Genomic DNA, 21,636 nt, shown 5'->3' with positions numbered 1-21,636 from the left:
GAGTTAAAGCAACAGAAGTTAGAAGGAAGACAAATAAATAAAGCTTTGCATTTTCTGTGCTCTTTCAAAAATTAAGAAGGATTTTCAAAATGACAGAATTCGTTAGTTTAGCACAAGTTATGTGATAATGCTTTGTCTGCAAGAACATAATCTGAAGAATAAAAACTTTGTACAGGGATGACTAGTTGTTAAAGCAAACGATTTCAACAGGTTAACGTAAAACTCATTACAAATTGTAGTAGTGGCTGGATGTCTGCCAAAATTAAAAATTTATATTAATAAAATTCAGAAAGTACTGAATGTTTTCTATGTTTTAATTGGATATATTGGGAAGACTTTTTTTTTTTTTTTTTTTTTTTTAAGTATCTAAGGAAAGGTTTCCAAAACAAAATGTGTTTATGTGAAAATTTATTATCCCTTACAGTTTTAGCCCAAACCTCATTATATCTCATCCATAGTTATATAAACAAATAATGCAGACAACTCTTAATAACTTCAACTGACTTTCAATAACTTTGTGGGAAAAAATAATTTGCAGAAATAATGCAGAAATAAATACTGAGCAACATCTTAAGGTAATGACCATTTTACTCAGCAATACTTAAATGAAATATTATAAATGTTCCAGTGTGAATAAATAAAGGTTATATAAAATTCACTAGTGAAAGCTTTCCAGTTATGCAGCTCAGAGGCAGTATTCAACCCAAAGCTTTGAAAGCTCTGGAGTTATCTTGGTTAAATGTTGCATTCATTACTTTTCAGCTTTAGTAGGGAGTTTGTTAAGAATATGAAGTTTGCTGCATAAGGCATAAAAAATTTTGTGCATTCTTCCTTGATCAAGGACTGCAAGAGAAAATAGGAGAAAGATCTTTTTGTATATTACCTTTGGAAATTCCACATTCTCTGTTTCCCTTTTGAGTAAGTAAGTTTATTCGTATTGTGTAGCCACATACAAGATATTATATCAGACTGAAATCTGACAATATGAGGAAAGTTTGACTAGATTTTAATGTAGCTCTGTGACACTCAACACTGAAGAGGAGCTGCAGGACACTACCTCCAGCTCCATCAAGCTGGTTAAGTGCTAACCAACCTTCAACACCTAGAACCAGAACAGTACTGTGCTAGGATAAGCTCTACATTTTAGAAAAAGAAAATTAAATATGGAAACTCCCCCCAAAGAATTCTATGGATGTAACAGATTTGGGAACCTTGCAAGATCCAGGCAAATTTTAATTAAGTTCCAGACTTACATCAGAAACCATCAGCTGAGCAGCACTTATAAAAAGAGTATAGCTTGATCTCAGTTCAAAACAACAAAGAAATATGTGCTGAGTATTGTTATACTTGTTTCAAAAGCAAGCTGAATTTATCATTTCAAATTAAATTTACTAACTTAGTACGTAAAAGAAAATATATTTGCAGTATTTTCACAATGTTGGGGAGACTGACTCTAAGCTGTAAGCATGAAGTCTACTCTGCAAAGCTGTTTCGTAAAATGAACAGTATTGCTGGGAATCCTTCCTTATTGAAAATAGTGCAAGGTAGGTTTTTTTATTGTTGTTGTTTTAAAGTATTAAGAGAAATAGAAAGAAAAAATAATAAGGAATGTTTATTGTGCCGTATGTGCTATCTTAATTTTTGTTCCAACACCTTGAAATTACATTGTGGAAATTCAGTGATGAAATTCATTATACATAGCTATCATTGGATGAAATCTTTCTACACAGAAAGATACAGAAACTGAACAATAAGATATATGCATGTTTGGCTTCCACAAAGATCAATGTAAATGAATACAATCAGGCTGCATTTAAATAGAAAATAAATACATCAATATTAGGAAATACCAATAAATAAGGTACATCATTATCATTACAGATGCAAAAAGTTAGGAAATGTGAAGCATCTGTGAAAGCTTGTAGGACATGCAGTGATGAAGGGCAGAGGGATAGACAAAAACAGCTTCTGGCATCAGCTTCAGAATGTGGAGATGGTTAATTTCAGAGCCCAGATCAGTGCCTTACCCCTCCCCCCCCCCTTTTATATTCTAAGCCAATTGAATAGAGAGAATAATTAAAGAAATCACTATAGAAATGAGCAAAACAAAAAACATACTTCACTGAAAAGTGACATAAAAAGCGCAAAACCAAGAAGAAAGTGAAAGCAGAGATCCCAGGGGTATGAAAATCCAACTGCCTAGATTCATTTCCATTTTGAAGTCTTAGAGCCATTGAAATGTAGGAATCTAAACAGAGCAGAAGCACTTTGGCACCAGTTCAAAGGCTGCTGAAGTTAATGAAAACACTGTCGCAGATTTTGAATCAGGCCATAAATGTTCATTGTAATTTCTTTATGTGCAGTCTGTTCAACATTGATGACAAAAGCTGGTGTCTTTTCTTACCAGGACTGAAAAGAGCAACACAGTACAGTGCCCCACATTTAAAGGAAGGTATCACTGCATTCATTTAACCGAACATGTGACTGAAACTATCTGAACTCATATTTTAAGATTTCTTTTAATACTTGTTCTTTCTAGAACCAAGACATTCCCCCAGTGAAAATCACACTATTGATATGTTCTTACAGCAATCCAACCTAACTAGGACACTTGTTTTCAAAATAAGAAAAGGAATGCCTTAGTGACTAGGCTACTGTCAATTCTTCTGACTCCACAGTAAGAAGAAAGAAATGTGAAATTATTAAGAAACCAAAAAAATATGAAAGTTGAGGATTCTTTCCATTTCTTTCAATTTTAAATCTGTTTTTCACATTTTTGTAAAATATTACAAAATTCAGATTGAAGCTCACTACTTACTATACAATAAAATATGAATAAGATTTCACTATGTTCTGCCTTAACTGAAAGAAAAATTGAAATTCCAAACATTTTCTGGAAAAAAAAAAAAAGTAAATAAAGTACTTACTTTAAAGCCAACCAGAAAATTAGCAAAACTACCTGAATCTGTGGCTAGAGGGCATGGTAAAATGCAGATATGGGAAAGAGGTTTCAGTAAGATCATACTCAAAAAAAGAAACTGAAAAAAGAAACTGAAAAAAGAAAGCAAATGAGTGATATTAATTCAGGCATTACTGGCCAAATCATCTTACTTAAAACAGTGTTATTGAGTTTGGTCTAGCTTTTTTCTAAGGCAAAGTCAATTTGTTTATTAAATCTGTTTGTTTTTTTTTTTTTTTTTCAGCATAAAATTTCAATGGAAATGTCTTTCCATAATTGCATAATGTCTACTGCTCAAAGTTTATTTAGTTCTAGTGCAGATCACAGGAACACTTGGCCCAAATAGATAAAGTTTCCTTAAAAACAAATAAAAAATAAGAAACAGGGTTGGATTGGAGAAAAATGCAATCAAAGGAGCTCCTGAATATTCACCTGAATATTGCAAATTTACTAACATTCTTTCTGCCTTATTTTGGAGGTCAGTAGAGGAGGGATATTAAAATAACAGCTTTAATAAAAATTAACAGTAGACCACCAACTATAGTTTAAGCAATCTTTTTTTGCATACTTCTGGTTATGGGATATGTTTCCCATTTTCAGTTGTGAAAATTCACAAAAAGCAGTGCCACTTACAGAACACTAAGTGTCAAATACTCAGAACAAGGATTATGAGATTAAACGGTCTCAATTGTTTCTATCCCTTCCAATAGCAAGTGAAGAGTGAGTAAAGCCTAAATTACGAAAGGCAATCTGAACACATAAAACAGTACAATTGAAAAAACAACAGTTTTTGACAAAAATCTCATGTTTGAGAATTGCCTTTAAGAACTGTCATGAATTTCGCAAGCAAAAAAATCACTATTTGGTGAGAGTCCTATTTAAAGAATGATTGTTCTCCTAAAAACGTTCATACTTAGCACAAACTAGTACATGCAGTTATGAAGTCAAGTAAGAAAGAAATAAATCTTCTATCTTAAATGTAAGTTTATTTTTTTTTTAGAGAATAATCAAAAACTGTTTTAATTGATCATCAAAGATCATCTAGTTAACGTAAAAGTAATTGAAATATACAGTCTATTTCACACTGGCAGGGTTTGTGCAAGACAGCCTCTAGCCCACAGAAACTATTAACTTTGAAGCTGATTTTCCCAATAATTAATTTTTTGTATATTAATAGAATCTTAAATTCTTTACAAAGTTATAATTTCATTATGGAGTCTAACAGCTCCTGAAGGCAAATGAGATTCAGATAATATCTGGAACACTGGAAGACTAATGAACTATCTGACACGGTAATTGGACTATCAAAAAATAAAGCTGAAAATTCAGGGCATCTATATGAAAAACAATAAACTAAGAGGCAGCCATCAAATCCCACAGCTGATGACTTCAAGATGTAGTAGACAAATGCAGGATAAGATTTTTGAGGTCATATTTCTGTGTCATACTCCAGAAAGGAGAGAAGATTCTGACAGTGTGGTGTACTAGGCAAATGTTAAAAGCATAACTGTATGAATAAGATTTCACTATGGTCTGATTTAACTGAAAGTAAATTTGAAATTCCAAACATTTTCTGAAAAAAAAAAAAGAAAAAAAAAAAAGAAAAAAAAGAAAAAAAAAGATATTAAAACTTGAGAAACGTGCTGAAAGTCTTCATTGAAATGGAATGGGAATAAAAATTCCTAAATAATGCAAACCTTCGAATCTCCTGTATATACAGATACAGGTTGTCCCATGGTGCTATCAGAACAATTTCCCCAAGACTAGAGAGTTAGTCCAGCTGCCTTACCAACTTGCCAACTGCGTGGAGCAACCACCACCAAAAAGTGGTCAGCTGTGTGATGGAAGCACACCAACTGTGGGGGGCAGTTCGTACCCTATAGATGAGATAAAGATACTCAAGTTAAAAGGGACTAAAGGACCATAACTGAACTGAAAGTAACTGTATGAAGTTTCAGATCATTCAAACATTCTTCAGCGTTAACAAAGATTTTTTGTGTCCAAAGTGCTCAACTCTGCAACCATCTTCTCACCGCAGTGCAAGTGAGGGTAAAGAAAGGCTTCTACCTGATCTTTCAGTGCTATTGATCCCAGCAAGGACATACACTGAAAAGAATTTATAGGAGATCTGCAATTAACTCAAAAGGAGATCAGGGCCTTCTTTGTTCATTTAGCTGTCATCAAGAAGATATCCTGAAGCTGGCAAAAAATGAGGCTTGAAAGTCTTCACCACAATGCAAAATGAATAGCAGGTACCTGCACTGACTGCAGACTTGGACTGTTCACATAACGTTTAGATTTTAATGTTCTCCAACATCAAGCCTTTGCTGATATTAGTTGAAGTGAACCAATGAGATGTCATGTATAGCTATTAATAAAGCCTACAACTATAAATACCTACAAAAAAAAATACAGAAAAAGGAAATAAAACCTCAGTATATTTCTGTAGGTATGAAGTACTATATTTCAAACTGTGCTGTTATCCAGGCAATAATGTACCTTGAACTGCAAGTATTTAGTGCCATAGGAGAAGAATACAGCTATGCCCTATTTACTAAAAGATTCAAAAAAGCACTGAAAGTTACTGAAGCACATATTACATGGAAGATCATCAGCAGAGATAAAGTTCAAAACATTATTTCAGGCTAAGAAAGCATTTTGTAGTCCAAAATAACAATATTAATAAAAGGTAATTTGCTTAATATTTCATAATCCACTGCCCATTTGCTCTAAATGTTAGAACTATTTACCTTTAAAAAAATAGCTTCGATTTTGAGACCTCCTTGAGGAAGCAAACTAATTGAGGACATTACTAATTCATGCAAAAGAATTTCCATACCCCTGGAATGTGGAAAAAATATAAATGGAAATTTCAGTGCTTAGAAAGGAAACAAAATAAAAAGGTAAATAAAGCAAATGAGAAATTTAGAGTAAAAACAAAACATTACTTCAGAGGGAGACAGTTTGTAGCATATCAATCCCTTTACCTGATGCTGTTACCAGGAGGCTGTCTGAATCACATGGTCTACAGGATGAAGCACTAACAGGGTTTATGGAGGAGCTACAGGCAATGGTGGTGGGAATGACAAAGGAATTTTCTGAACATGCAGATTGGTTCAGTCCAGGGAAGTGGGAAGGCCAGGCACCCACCTGAGATGTGGCTATGGCTGGTATGGCACAGCCTGCAGGTGCCACAGATAAATCTATAGCAGGTTTTGGTGGCAGCTGAGGTGAGGACTTAGAAATAATTTCCTCATTTATTACCCTGATTCCTTGTGGTGAACTTGAAAGAGGTGAGGTCACGGTTTTGCTGTCAGTTTTTACACTTGTATTTGGGGATCGACTACTATCCATTAAAACCTTAAGCTGTGGGTGTGGTGGAGAAGGAGTTTGCGAAAGCCCTGGTTTTTTAGGAGGAATGGGCGGAGGATTTCCTCTGTCAATTCTTGAGACACTAGGCGTCTTTAAATTCATTCTACCGACTGGGGGGTAAGTGCCAACTTCCATTGAATGTGATGTCCCAGGCCGCGACGGAGGGCCGCTTTGAGGGCTGGTAAATCTTGAAAGGACTTGGGTGACAGTATTCCGAGCTACCTGCTTGGCAACTAGGTTGTCACGACTAGTAGGAGATACGTCCCTTGAGGGAGGGCTTTGGGTTGTGTTTCCATTTTGGTCTTGATCGTTAGCATTTGCTTGAAATCTAAACCTAGCTGCTTGGACTCGTGGATTTAGGCCTGGATGGCCAGTAGCATTGGCAGACGGTGAATGCAAACTGTGCATAGATGAAGTTACTGAGTGATTCTGAGTTGTGACAGTTGGTGTGGAAGGAGTGCAAAGGGAAGTACTATTTGGAAAGGGGGAAGTGCTACTTGGTAAATCAGGTGATGAGCCTGTACTTGGTCCATTTTCCTCAGTTCTGTTTTGACTGTGTGTAGGAACAGGAGTTGCAGGAGGGACAAGTTCATTATGTGAAGACTGCCTATCAATGACAGGTTTCACAAGTGCTGCATTGGCACACACATTCGTTTTTGTATTGCCAGACACTAGCGGGTTCACTGTGGAAGGCTTCACAGATACAGTCAAAGGCAACTTCTTAGTATTCTCAGTGCTACTGTCTGTCACTACAGGATCTGTTTGGCAGGCAATGGTTCTTGAACTCAGCTCTTCTGTTTCAACAGAAACAGAAACAAGGCTTCTATCTTTATTTTTATCTTTGTTTTTAAGAGAAAGATTAGCTTTACTGTCATTCTCCTTCTTTAATTGCTCAATCATTTTTATCATTCTATCTCTTTCTTCTCTGAGGTCACTGGTGTGTGCTTCCTCTCTATGAAGTTTGGCACGCAACTGCTCTCTCTCTGTGTCAAACTCAGACAGCTGCTTTTCCATCTGAGCCTCCATTTGTGTACTCCTTTGTTTCTCAGCTGCAAGAGACTCCTCCAATTCACTAGCCTTTTTCTTTTCCTCTTCAAATTTTGACATCACTTCTTCCAGTTTCTGGGCTTCTTCTACTATTCGTCCAGACAACTGCTTACACTCTTTCACTAGCATCAATACTACATGCTTGTTCTTGCCACGTTCTTCTTCAAGACGAGCAGATAGCTTTTTGTGCTCCAGCTCAAGATTCTGTAACTGAGATTTTTCCATTTCCAGCTGTAAGAAAGCATATAGAAAAATTCTCATTAGCAAGATGTAGACGTTCAACGTCACCTAGTATTAATGTGACATTAATATTTTAACTTTTAAGAGTATGCCTAAAATGAACCTGTCTGCCCAGGAAAGTGATTTGTGGTATCTAATGCAAGTGCCTATAAGCAAGAGAAAGAGACAGGCATCTCTGAAGAGCAATGCAGAGACTAAGTAAAACTATCTACTTTGCTCTATCAATAACACAAAGACTCCACAAATTGATTAAATCCTCATGATTTCTGAGTGAGGAGCTGCCTGTTCTTCAGAAATCAGGCAAGCACTGAAATTAGATACCTGATTCAACATGCATGTAAGACATGACAGAGTCCTCTTCTCAGTAAAGGAATTGGACACAATTAAGAAATGAGCTTTGCAGAAAAACTTCAAGCCTAGAAATGAAAGTTTAAGTTCCAGGCCTTCCTCAGACTAAAGAAAATTAATGTTGAAAAACACAGTCCATGCCCATAGCAGTTGTCTTATTTACTAACATTTATAAAAAATACATTAATTTCTGAGAGCAATTTTTTGGTATAGTCACAGACATTTTCCTGTACTTACTAACAGTAGAATGTCTTGCTGACATCAGTGATGTATAATCTATGCTGTAGGCTAGGATCTACTATTATGTGCAGAAAACAGATGAGAATAAGTTTTCCACTCATTCATACAGTCAACGCCTCTAACTCACTCATTTTGCCCACTAACTGTTTCTTTATTCAAAGACTGTCTCATAGAAAAGCACTGGAAAAATACAAGTTAACACACTGTTTTATAAAATAATTACTAATAGTAAGGCATCCTAAATTACTTTGTATTTTCCCAGGTAAACTTTTACACATGTCAAACTACAACAGAAGAAAAATTGGCTTCTTTCTTCCTACTCTGTTTACACACTGATGCAGTCATTTCCTGTATGACTCATCTGGATAATAAAACCAGACAGTGACCATCCCTTCTCCTGTGCTCTTTTTGTCAGTTATCAATTCTACTTAATACTTATGTAGAGATTTATACAGGAAGAACAATTCAGAACTGTACTGATAAAGTGCTTTTTTTTTTTTTTTTGGGTGGGAATTTTTACTAATCTGGAAAAATAGTCTCAGGTACCTAGAAAAAAATCAAATGCTCATGCAAGTTTTATTTTGACTGCAATGGGAAATTGCTTCATGCTTCTACGATGTGATATAAGAACATTTCACAGATTTAAAAAAAAAAAATCTGGTGAAAGCTGAGGCAAATATTTTAGATCCTACTTGGAATAAATGTTTCACTTCAGCAGCTGCAGAAATATAGTAAAGGTTCAGATTTTAGTATCCTGGTCAAATTGATACTGATTTCAGAGCTTAAAACGCTATAGTGTATATACATTATTGTATATAGTATAGCATATATTTACTGTAAACAGGAATGTGGGAAATGAAATGGCCTAAGAGATTGGTAATAGGAGTGGAATATCTTCTCTCTCATTCATTGCTTAAAATTCGTCTTGGTTGCTACAAGAAAAAAACACCATCAAAAAACAAACAAACAAAAAAAACAAACAACAGCCACACGCTTTACCAAGAGCTTTCCAGAAACCTGCTGCTACAGCACACTGTTCCCTCTCCATTACAACAGTAGATGAAATTTCTTAGCTCTTGAAATGTTTTCCACACCACTGTAGATATGCCTGAAATTAATTTTAAATTAAACTGCATTTAAATTACAACTAATATAAATGACATCTTAAAATAAGAGCTTTGTTACTCTCTGGTTGTACCATATAGAATTGACTCTCATGCTATCAAGAGAGAAGTTCAAGAGAGACAGACTGCAGTTGGAACAGAAATAAATCCCACTCACTGTAGCTCATTGTCCCCAAAATAAATTTTCCCTAGATGTTAAGTACAATTTAAACACAAGAAAATGATGAAAAAGGAAAGCAGGAGAAATGACAAAGAGGACATAGACAACAAATCCTGCAGGAATTAGCTCTAATGGAATGTATGCCTCCATCTACCAATACTTCTAATCATGTTACCTGAATGTATATTTCTCTTCCATTTTCTTATGACTAATGGCAAAAAGCATAAACAGGTGGTAGCAATATTTATGTGAAATATTTTAGTAATAGTAAAATTTCTTCCTGAAATCATGCCATTATAATAAACACCCATGAACTACGAGAAAGAAATCACTACGGGAAATTATATCTGCACCATAAACACCAAATTCAAATACATCAAAAACTGTTTAGCAGTGGAAGAGCTCCACTGTGGTTTTACAGCTTCATCCCAGGTTAACCAACCCAATCTGTGTAATTCAATTCACACAACCAAGTACACCTGTCTTTAAAAGCAGTAACATATATATATAATATAAAATGAAACATATAAGGTATGACTTTATCAGTCGTTGTTAAATAAATGATATCAGCAACAGTACCTATTCAGTTATGTTAATGACAGCATGGCTGCAAACTAATTTAAGAAGCTATTATGATGATACTGTATTTAGGAGTGGTCCCATTCCCAGTTCTTAAACTGAAGAAAAATCATGATTTTTTCTCAAGCATTTCATTGTTTTAAATTTCACAAGACTGTCCCTCATGGACAAACACAACTAGTTAGTAACAATGGAGCATCTGATAATTATTATTTTTATTTTTTTTGCTAAAACAGGTACAAAAATCATTGTAAATGTAAGACAATTTATCTTACTTTCAAAAAATTACAAGTAGATCTTAACATACAGCTGGGATGAAATTGGCTTTCCAAATTATTATCTTACTTGTAAGCATTGCATATAAAACAAGAATTCCCTAACATACATACATACATATATATGTTCCTGTATTCGATCTCAAATTGACAAGAGCAGCATTAGTTTCTTATTTTATCTCCTATATCTCCCCTCATCGTTTTCCTTTGTTTGTATCTGCTTGAATTAAAAAACAAGCAAACAAAATAACACATCTATGAATATTTACACTACTTTTTCCTTTAGATGACAGATTTGGAACTAGTTGCAATTATTTATGAGTTTGTGAACTAACTACAAGGTGAGTTTTTGTGAAGTGTACTATACGCATACACTAAGTCATATCAGTAACATAAACATCTGGAAATGTGCCCAAGAAGGCTCTGAAAAGGAATGCAGCAGGATACTGAGAACATTGGTAGGGACCAGTAAAGAACTGACCAGGAAAGGCCCTTTAAAAGTGAGAGACAGAGGGCACGTGGTGTGAGAAATGGTCAAGGAACCTTGCTTAGACTAGTGAAAAAAAGACTGACGGATGATCTAATAGCGGGATACTACTACTTCTTGAAGGGCTCTTACAGCAATAACAAAGCCAAATTCTTCTTGGCAATGGAAGGTAGGACCCCATAACAAAAGGGTAATGAGAAATTGCCCCTTAAGACATTCTTCACAATTATAGTAGTGCAGGAGGGCTGCGGTATTGCCACTCCTGGGTATTTTCAAGCCTCAGCTAGACAAATTCACAGATGACCAAACGTACTGCTGGTAATAATCTGTGTTAAGCACAAAGTTATACAAAATCCCGTCAAGAGGCCTCTTCCAACCATCATGTCTATCTATGAGTATGCATCCTAATACTAACTAATCTGCAAACACTTGACAGACCAAAAACTGTCATTTTGATGATCTGGCTTTGAGTTTCCAGGAAACTTCAAAATAAATTTTGTCAGCAACTCCAGGAAAGGCATTCAAAGAGATGGAAAGGGCTGGAAACTTAACACAAAGCAGATGACATCTGGGGATTAGGTGTTTGGTATAAAGTAAGCCCGTAACTGACAGTCATTTGTGCACCTCTTCATTTTTCTACATTCCTGTGCATTGTTATGACTTACTTTTTAGGATCAAATAATTATTTTATTTAAAGAATACCTTCAGGGTCACTATAGTCATAGGCAATAAGTCTTCAGTAAAAAGAGCTCCCTCAGAGCCTGTTTGAGTCCAGTGATATCTGGAGACAACAGTACCCAGAGCTGTACACAGACCTCACCACTTAGTGCAAGAGTGAGATAGTGATGCAGTTCAAAACATGAAGATAGAGGCATCACACATCTAGAGAAAGAGGAACCACTCCTAGAGGAAGTACAGCTGGCTCTGTATTTAGATCACATTTGTCTGGGCTTAACTTTTTTTTCTTACACAGGGTCACCATATTTTGTTGAACCTTTCAAGAAATCCCTCAAAATACTTTCATTAATCTCTTCTGCTGAAGGATTTCAGAGATGGAGAACAGACAGGAAAATGTGGAACTAAGGGAAGGGAAAACACTGAAAGAATAATTTATGTGGAGGTTAATGGAGATGGTTGAGAGGAAAGTCATCTGTTTCTACAAACCAAGAAGTTTAAGAGGGAGCCCTGTTGAAACAGCCTTTCAAACTGACTTAAAAAAAAATAAAAAATGCAAGTTCTGTAGAGAGTCATGTACATGAGTTTCACTCAAAATCCTTATTTGTTATAAGGAGCAAAAAAGTTAGCATATGAGTGACACACTTCCAAAACAATACTTTTAGTTATTTTTTTAAATGTAGTTCTTTAAAGCTTAGCTTAAAACTTGGACCTTCTGAAGGTCCAGCCCTCTGCTCAAGAAGACACATCCTGGGCAACTTGTTGTAGGTATGTCCAGAGTCGCCCAGGAATTCACTTTCAAAATGACATTGTTTTGTTTTAAATATGAGACTTTCTCTCTTTCTCTGTTTTTCTTTCTTTATTTATTTTTATTTTTTGGCATCATACTTGTACCGAAATAATTTTCTCTTTACACCAAATGTTCTAAATATTCAAAAAATATTTTTTAGTTCTGATTTACTTTATTACTGTTTTATGAAATAGAGACAACTAATTAGAAAAACAAATAAATAATTTATTTTATGCAGTTTAGGTTATGCAAAATAACAGTAGCTCCTCTAGGTGTCAATGAAGTTAGTTTAAAAATATATAGTGACAATGCTTTCCTTTAGCTCATGTAAACCTGTCTATTTATATAGTGCATTGACTCATAATAGTTCTACTTCATTTATTCCATAAGTAGAGCTAAATTCATGGAACTAATGATGTGCACCACAAAATATCACCAGACAACTAGCACCTCACTATATATGACAACTAAGTGGAAAAAAAAGTAACACTCGTGACGATAATCAAGTTAGACAAAGGAGCAAACTGAAAAACAAATCAGGAGAGGGAAAGGAAAAAGAAAGTTGGTAGCAGGGTACCTTCTTTTGTCTGTTTTCAGCAGCAGCCAACTGAGCTGACATTCTTTCTTGCATTTTCCTGCAGTGAGCCATAACGGCCTCTAAAATGGAGAGAGGGTTCATGCAGATTGGCTTCTTTTCTTTATCACCAGCACCTGCCTCAAAGTCTCTCTGCAGAGCCAGAAATGGGTCACTCAGATTAAACCTTCCGTATCGTTCCTGGATAAAAACCTCTTTACGCCGGGCCTAACAAAATAAAACATAAAACAATAGATAAAGAAGTAAAACTAAATGCATTCTTTGGAGTACATCTACACACAGAACAAACTTAATCCACTGGGAAAGTTATACTTACATGTGTTTTTAAAATGTTTTCTTTAAGTATTTCCAATTTCTAATAGAATTGGACAGATACATTGCATGCAGATTTCATCATAGTCAATACAATTTGCTACATAAAATCCTTCCCCGTCTCACTTTAACAGAGAAATTTCAGTTTGGAACAGTTTCAGAAATATCATAAAATAACATCTTGTAAACTGGCTGATACACAGAGTAGAAAGGGAAGAAAAACATTCTAAAACAGTTTTCTATTTCAGTGTATTAACATTATGTTAGCGAAAGCCATGAAAACACATTTCATGTGTTTACTGCAGTACCAAAATAAGAATTTTTAAAATAAAAAAGTAACAGCATCTTTACACATACAGAGACTCGCTTAAGCAACGATCACAGACAAGCAGAGAGAAAAAATACCTCCAAGGCTCTTTGAAATTAAGAACCTTCTCAAATTTCTGCTCAAGAAGAACTTCATTATCATGCATTTCTACAAGCTGTTGTTTAAAAACACAATTATATTTCCAAAATACAATACAACACTTTATTAGCAAAACAAAACTATTACACAATAAAGATCAGATGCAATTTTGCTTGATCATTTTTTGGTTCTTCAGCCCAAGATGTAAACAAGATCAGTTTCAGGGAAGGTTTTTTATATATTTAGTACACAGTACACGAAAAGGCCACATATTAGTACTGACTTCTACAGCTTTTATAGAAAATATTGTTCCAAAATCTCAGGCTTAAGTCTCATCTGATTTGTGAAACAAACAAACAAACAACAGAACTATTGAAAGATTTCTGAAGATGTTGTTGTGGTGTTTTTGTGCCTGCATATATCACAGGAAGTATAAGGAAGCGAGCCAAACCACTGAAGTGCAAACTTTGGAGGAAAGTGAAGTTTTTTTACCTTAAAACTAAGCCAACCACCAGAGCAACTCCTTCAAGTATGCCTCAAAAATCAGAACAAAAACCACAGTGCAGAGAAATACTATCAGAAAAAGGAATCCCTCAGAAATAAGGGCTGAGTTATTTATGTGTGCTTTGTTTCAACTCAGGAAGCTCAGTTTTCAGGAACAAGCAAAACCAGATGAAGAATAAGCAAATTTTGAGGTGTAAAAGCAGAGGAACAGGTTAACCAAATGGGTTAGCAGACCATCCCAAAAGCTTGATGTTAAAATTGTAACATATGAAAAGGTCATAAAAGGTGACACATATTCAGGGCATGGGAAACCAAAGAAGAATGTAAGAACCATGTGAGAAAAATTCTCCAGAGACAAACTACAAATAACATACCTTAGCGAATGCCCAACTTTTGCCTATATATAGAGCAAAAAACTGAGATGTTGCAGGAAATTAAAAGGTAAAAGAGAATTTAACTGCAGCAGATGCAAGTGAGCATTCTGATACTTATTCTGATGCTTGAAATATTTTAAGTCTATTTTCTAATTTGATAGCATAAATTGAAGCTGAAAATATTAAAAAAGAAACAAACAAACAAAAAAGCACAACTCAGAAAAGCTCGCAGAGCTCATTCAGACAGAAAGTCTAGCTAGGATTGCAAAGCCAGGTACGGATTGGTTGAAAAAAACAAAAATAAGCCCACAAAACCAAGGTTTTGTTTTTAATATATATATTTATAAATTGCTTTGCAAATAACCCCTAATTAGCCTAAGATTTCAAAGCTCTAATTTGTATCTTATATTTTAAAATAGTTAGTTGGGAGGGGCTATATTTGCAGCTCCTGGCTTTATACCCGGGATTGTATGGGATTACGTAGCCTAGGAATTCAACCTTCACGTAAAGGAAACAATCAAAACCAAAAACCTGACTCTAAATGGATTCAAGTGCTAAGTAGGCAAACAAGATGACGAACCCAAGCAGGTTAAGAATTTAAATGGAGATGAAGACACCATCCATACATAAATCATCGGCAGTGTAAAAGCCATTCTGCTTATATAGAGAGAGACATCAAAGTAAAGGAAGTGACAGTGAGGTAGCAGCTCAGCTGTAAATAAAAAAGGCCACCAGAGCTTCCAGCCTAAAACCCAGAGATGGATGTTCAGGCTCCAATAGCCGAAGGGGAACCTGAATAAAATCCTGCTGGGCCCGCCACAGGGCCATCTCCACAGCTCAGAGGAGCACTGGGGCACACAGTGGCAGGGGAGAACCTGAACCGAGGACCTGGGCCTGGGCTGTCCCAGCAAAGCCATGAGCCTGGAATTGTCCAGGTGTGAAACTCATTGCTTTGAGTCTGTAGGAGCTCCTCTGCGGGTTGCTGCCTACGGTTGGGACATACTACGGGATGTAAGGAATAGCAGTTTGGGATCACACAGGACTTAGAGTGAAATGCTTAGAGAAGAAACCAGGGCAAGGGAGAGGTTTGGGTGACTTTGGGATGTAAAAGAGTAGGAAGACAGAGTAGTAAATGGACAAAAAAGGGCGGTCACATCTAACTAGTTTGCTGGTCAGTACCTGGCCATGCCCTGTGCCTGATCGCCACAGTCCAGCTCATCAGCTGCTTTCCTAACCCTGTCCTGGGTGAGGGCTCCCTATTCTGTGTGCGCACGCGCATGGGGTGTGAGTGCAGCAGCTGGGGTCTGACCATGGGGCTGAGGACCCATGTCTCCATGGTGCCAGTGACTGAAGCTCAGCTGGGTGTGTGAGTGAGTGTGTGATCAGCAGCAGAAGTGAAGCCAGCCCAGCCCACATGTGGGTGAAGCAGCCTGGGAGCAAGGGTGTGAGTGAGGCTCCAAGGGCTGAGTGGGGATTCAAGGGCCAGCTCTGGTGTGAGAGCACCTGTGTATCAGGGGTGAGCACGAGAGGTTGGCTATGGGGCCAGGGACATTGTTTCCAGCTGTGTGTGCGTCTGTGCAAAGCTCTGTGTCAGCAGCTAGCATGGGGAGGTCCTGCTGATACCAGTGTCTGGGAGACTGGGAAGCATGGGCAGCTACTGGGCACACTGAGCAGGGGTACCCACCTTGTATGTGTATAGGTGGGTATATATGATTACAGGTATATTCACACACCTATGCATACACACGTGAACACACACACAGATTTCTCACTAGTGGATTCCAGCTTGTCCAGACAGAGACAGGAGCAGGGTGAGGCCATGAGTGCTCCCTCTGTTTATGTGTTTGTCTGTGATCACATACAAATTTCACATATTTAAGTGTGTGTGCTGGGTATACCCATCTTCTGCCTTGCTAGTGGTTGGACCTGGGGATACAGAACCGTAGAGCAGTAGCGGCCTTGCCCCTCTTAGGCTGTTGGATCCAGCATGATTTATTTTTCTCCCTTACTGTCACACAAGTTTCAGTACAGTGCTTAGTAGAAATCATATAATAAACAAAACAAATCCTGAGAATTATTAAGAGAAAATTAAAGAACAAAAGAGCAGCCATCGTGTTGCCAATGTATAATTAATGTTTTGTCTGTATCTTGAATATTGCATGCAATTGTCCCACTCAACACACAGGGGGTGTTGTGGCAGGACCAAAGAAGGACAAGAAAGACAATCAAAAGTTTGGAACAGCTGCCATCATCCTGGCTAGAGCAGTTCTGCTTAGAAAATGGTGGAGAAGATTTCAGTATCTACCTTAACCATACAGTTATGAATGCAACAGTTAAGTAAGGGGTTACAGTTTAATTACCTAATTTAAGGATTGGGGGGCATCCAGTAACTCCATAGAATATTTGGCTAGATGGAGCTTAGATCTGAAGCTGTTTGGCTGTTATGGTATTGTACATAGCTCATGTAAAAACAAATAACTGGAACAGAAAGGTGGGAACACCATTTTGACTATAGCGAATGCTTGGTAGATACAGCAACATCAATTAACATTTGTCTGTATTCTCAGTTTTTATCATTCTATCTTAGAAGGCACAGCACTGGTCCTAAAGGAAGACCCAGGTAGTAAAAGACACTAGTGGCCTCTGGCTACCTGCTCGTTACCCAGGATGACTTTGATGAGAGCTGAATGTTAGTATCAATGCTCGTGTTCCCAACTAGTCTCAAACACATCATCAGAGTGAATAGAGCTGAAATAGTCTCCATCATCTCCTCCTCTTGTCTGAACAGGTGGCAACAGCCATCAGGCACGTCTAAAGCCCTTCGTTACGCATGAGGTTCAGTTCTCTGTTCAGCTGAAACTGACTACTTATTGGGTATTTCTGGAATTCGTCGTGCCACAGAAAAATAAAAATAGAAAGTAGTTTAAATATAGACACTTTGAATAAAAGAACATACTAAAAAAAAAAACACTGAAAAGAAAAACACTGAATGAAGAATGTCAAAACAGTAATTGAGGCTGCCAAGACACTATAACAAGTGTACGAAAGCACCAGAGGCTTTCGCAGGCATTTTACCATTTCCACAACGGGAACTGCAAAACAGTCAATGAGTATTCTGCACTGAGGAGAGCTGCAAAAATATTCTTAGTGCGTTTTCTGCTTTTCAGAAAATATATATTCAATTACCTTTAGGTCCTAAGAGAAGAGGTTAAGAAATTAAACATAGTCTGATAGGAAAATGAAAAGGTCTGTTAACCTTAACATGAACATTTTTCTCGGATCATCCACTTTCCTTTCCTGCTAACTGCCCTGTTAATTGAAACAATTTTAACAGTTGCAAAAACATATCTTTTTGTATAACACATCATAATATTGATGAAGCTTCTAGTTGTTGTTGTTTTGTTTTTGACAGAAGTTAATACAAAATCTTGTAATTCATGCTGTTTTCACTTCTGAGTCGTGCTAACCCTCGCTTTCAATACATTCTACTGACAGTGCAAATAGCAAGGAACAGCAGAAGGTCACATTGAGTGATTATCACGGTTAGATTTAAGCAGATGAATATTAAGTGTTTAATATAATAAATCACTTCCTCATCAAAATATTGTATATAAACCTAGAAGAATAAACATAAATAATGCATACCTATCAAGACTGAAAGCATCACAGCTCTTCCCACATACAAACACCTATTATAATCCCCACATTATGATTTATGACAAGTTTGTAAATTGACAAATACCTACTTCACATTAAAACCCTAATATTTTAAAGGAAAAGATAATCTGGATATTTTGAAATAAGCTACAGATCTTCATGGAACATTGCTGAGTCATTGGGTATTCAATTGAAGTTAGTTTTCCAGAAATTATACCATTAGTACACACAGAAAACCACTGACATTTTAACATACATATAACACTATTATTAGAAATCTGCAGAGTTTGTTCCCCAAAATAAGTTTCTGGGCTCCTGCAGTAGTTACTATATGTAGATACTTGCTAGGGCATTACATTAAAAAAACAGAAAAGAAAAGAAAAAAAAAAAACAGAATTAGGAACAGAACCAGGTGTACTGTTTCCCGGACATAACCTCTTTCTCCTCTGTCAAATGGCTTTTAGGCTTTGAAAATCATAACCATGGCCTGACTTCGGCAAATACCACTTCCATGCTTGTCTACCAAAAGGAGAGCTATCAAGTGAAAAGGGAGCAGCGAGCTGGAACACAATCACCTTGACAACATCTAAAACACAAGTCTGAATTTATATCAATTATGTTTTTATGCAGAAGGAAGAATCACATTCAGTTCTTTCTCAGTGAAATGCAAATTTGAGTGCAAATCATCAATTTTCTGTGGAAATAAGAACTTTTCAGTGTAACACTGTCTGAGGTATACTTGGGGCACCTTGCTCTAGGAGATCTCAGAGGTAAAAACATCTAATTTGTGAATGCTGGAGCCAGGTGCTTGATTATACATTCGCCTTAGCCAGTGTGGCAGAACCTTTGGGCATGATAAAGAGCAGAACTTCTGGTATATGAATGAAATAGGTCATAAAAATGTAGGTGTCTTTTGACTCCATGAGGCCCTGGTTCCACAAGGCAAAATATTGCACAGTAACAGCAGATAAAAGTACTGATGTCCTGCTCATTCACCCATCACCATGTAGGACTCCCTCATTGAGGCTGGGAAAGCTCTCATGGGACAGCTCTGTCACCAGGGTGAGGAAAATGCACAGATGACAAAACCCCAGGCTTCTTTTCCTAGGTAATTTTTCCACAGGATCCACCCCACTTTTTCTCACAGAGCAGCTGACGAACAGATGTGCCAATACACCTAAGGGCAACGCAGTAGCAAATTGGGAAAAAAGGTAAAAAGGAGATAAATCAGAATACCTTAAGCTAGCATTGTTATCAAATACCATCTCATGAAGCTAATAATAGATATGTATAATCATTTTTTTCTTTGTACATTGGTCCTTTAGCCCTTAAATAATAGCTCTGTTCCTTTGCACTTCACCAATACCTTAGATGTGAGAAGCAGAAACGCTAGAATTGGAACATTTTCTCTCTTACATCATCTTTCAGTACTGAGTTTCAAGTCACAGGAGCTAGTCAAAATATCAAGATACCTACTTTTGATGGCACTTGTTATCTGAGGAATGTACAATCTAATGTCACAAGGGTAATTAATTCTTTAAAAGAGTCTGCATAATTTGGTGGCTGTGCTGAAACAGCATTAGCAGTGTCTCAAATTAACTTAAATTGCACAGAAACATATAGAGAAAATAACATTTTAAATGTCTGCTTGTGAATAATTAACTGAATGTATTTTCAAACAGCAAATTTTCAAAACCAGAAAAAAATATGCACCCACTACAGGAACTAATCATGTCTGCTGCATTGTGAAAGGTACTGTATGAATTTATGAACTGTCAACTTTACGCTCCTGTACATACCCATTTGCACATTAACTAATATTTTAATTAGAGGACTAAGATTAAAGCATTTAAAGGTATAGAAAGGTGTCCATGGGAAATACTATTATTTGCGGCATATACCACTGTTATGCAAAATGATATCTTAAGATAAATCCTCCAATCTCCAACTGGAGAATTGCTCTTGATACTGATAAGCACATACAAATCAAGAAAATATCTAAAAACAGAGAAAAAAAACTTTAAATAGTTAATTCAAGAAATTCACTACTGCAAAAGGGCAAAAGCTTAGACAGATTTACAATAGCTTTTCAATCCAATAAGAACATCACATTTATACACAACTTTTAAATCCTTACACAGGGTTTGAAGCAAAAGACTAAAATAAGATTGCAGCTACCACTTATAGAACAAAAGCCTGAAGTTTATTTATGGGCAGGCTGGCCTATAGCTTTTTGTTAGATCAAGGATGGACTATGAGTTTACATGCAAAAAAAAAAAAAAAAAAGCAGAATTGAAAAACGTCTTCAGAGAGGAAAAAAAAAAGAGTCAAGGTGTCTTCTTTAAGAGGAAGAGCTAAGTAAAAATAGGACTGTTCAGTGTAAAACAATCATGGAGACAAAACACATTAGGGGTCTGCACGCTGAAAGGACAAGCAGCAGTCCTTCCATGATGAAAAGAGAATACCAGTTGAACTCATATTATTTTCAGTGAGAACAGAAAAGCACTGAAACATGTTGCCCAGGGAAAAAGTATAACCCCTGTCACTGGAAGATTTCAAGGGCTTGATTGGATAAGGCCCTCAGCAACTTGATCCATCCTTGACATCAGTCTGGCTGTAAGCAGCAGACGGGGCTGAATGTTCTCTCTAGATGCCTTCCAACCTAAATTATTCCATAATTATTGATTTATTCTACAACTATCTGTTGTTGTTTTTTCCTCTTGTAGATACGTTAGCAAACTCAAGTTAACAAAGCACAGAAATAAGCTCTTGGAGGTTAACAACTGAAAAACAACTGAATTCTTATTGGTAGAAGAGTTCTTATTTCTTGCCTTGAATCATGAAAATACTCGTAAAAAATTAGCAGAATTTTTAGTCTGTCACACTCTCAAAAATAATAAAATCAGCACTGTCAGCTGTGCAACACAAGGGGAAGGTTTTCTCTCAAGTCTTCTCTCCTAGGTCTGCAGCCAACAAAAATCTGAAAGACAAGGCTGTAAAATAAAATACTACTTCATTGCTTGGTAGGAGCCTCACTCCTACTGCATACAGCAAGACACCTCACTCCCCCCTATACCACCTATTTTCACATTATTCAAGTCACTCCTGTGCACCTATCTGCCAGTTCCCTCCTGGACACTTCCAGCTCTCAAGCTGACCCTTTGCAGTCACTGATCCCATCTATCTACTGGGGGACGAAGACTGGCAGCAGGATGTGTAGAGTGAGGAGCAAAAGGCATGGAGGTACCTGGGTGATGGGCTGCAGGGTGAGCTGAAAATCCAGCACAGGCACTGGTCTGTAGGTACTTATTTGTTTCTGTGGCACTTCAGGGAACAAAATATCTGTTTTCAGTGACTAGACTTAGAATTACAAAATCTAATTAGATTTCTTTTTGTCCCGTTATTTAAACATGAATGCAAGGGAGCAAGGAGAAACTTCAAGCAATACCTATCTTACTGTGAATCTAAAGGTAAAAGCAGAGCAAAATAATA

At 36.7% G+C, this 21,636-nt stretch overlaps 1 protein-coding gene across 4 annotated transcripts in view; it reads right to left on the bottom strand.

The window, feature by feature from the left end:
- CTTNBP2 (cortactin binding protein 2) overlaps positions 1-21,636 on the bottom strand; it is an 87,995-nt gene that overhangs the window by 41,180 nt on the left and 25,179 nt on the right. For all 4 annotated transcript variants that reach the window (XR_217605.6, XM_005024634.6, XM_027457766.3 and 1 more), the window contains exons 3-4: positions 12,874-13,098; positions 5,947-7,609 (exon numbers count right to left, since the gene is read on the bottom strand). Coding sequence is in view for 3 of the 4 variants with exons in the window: in XM_005024634.6 (XP_005024691.2) it covers positions 5,947-7,609; positions 12,874-13,098 (1,888 nt within the window). In the remaining variant the exon portion in view is untranslated. The remainder of the gene's footprint in view (positions 1-5,946; positions 7,610-12,873; positions 13,099-21,636) is intronic.

The sequence above is a fragment of the Anas platyrhynchos genome, chromosome 1, assembly GCF_047663525.1.
Source record: "Anas platyrhynchos isolate ZD024472 breed Pekin duck chromosome 1, IASCAAS_PekinDuck_T2T, whole genome shotgun sequence".
NCBI lineage: Eukaryota > Metazoa > Chordata > Aves > Anseriformes > Anatidae > Anas > Anas platyrhynchos.
This window is presented reverse-complemented; position numbering and strand designations above follow the sequence as displayed.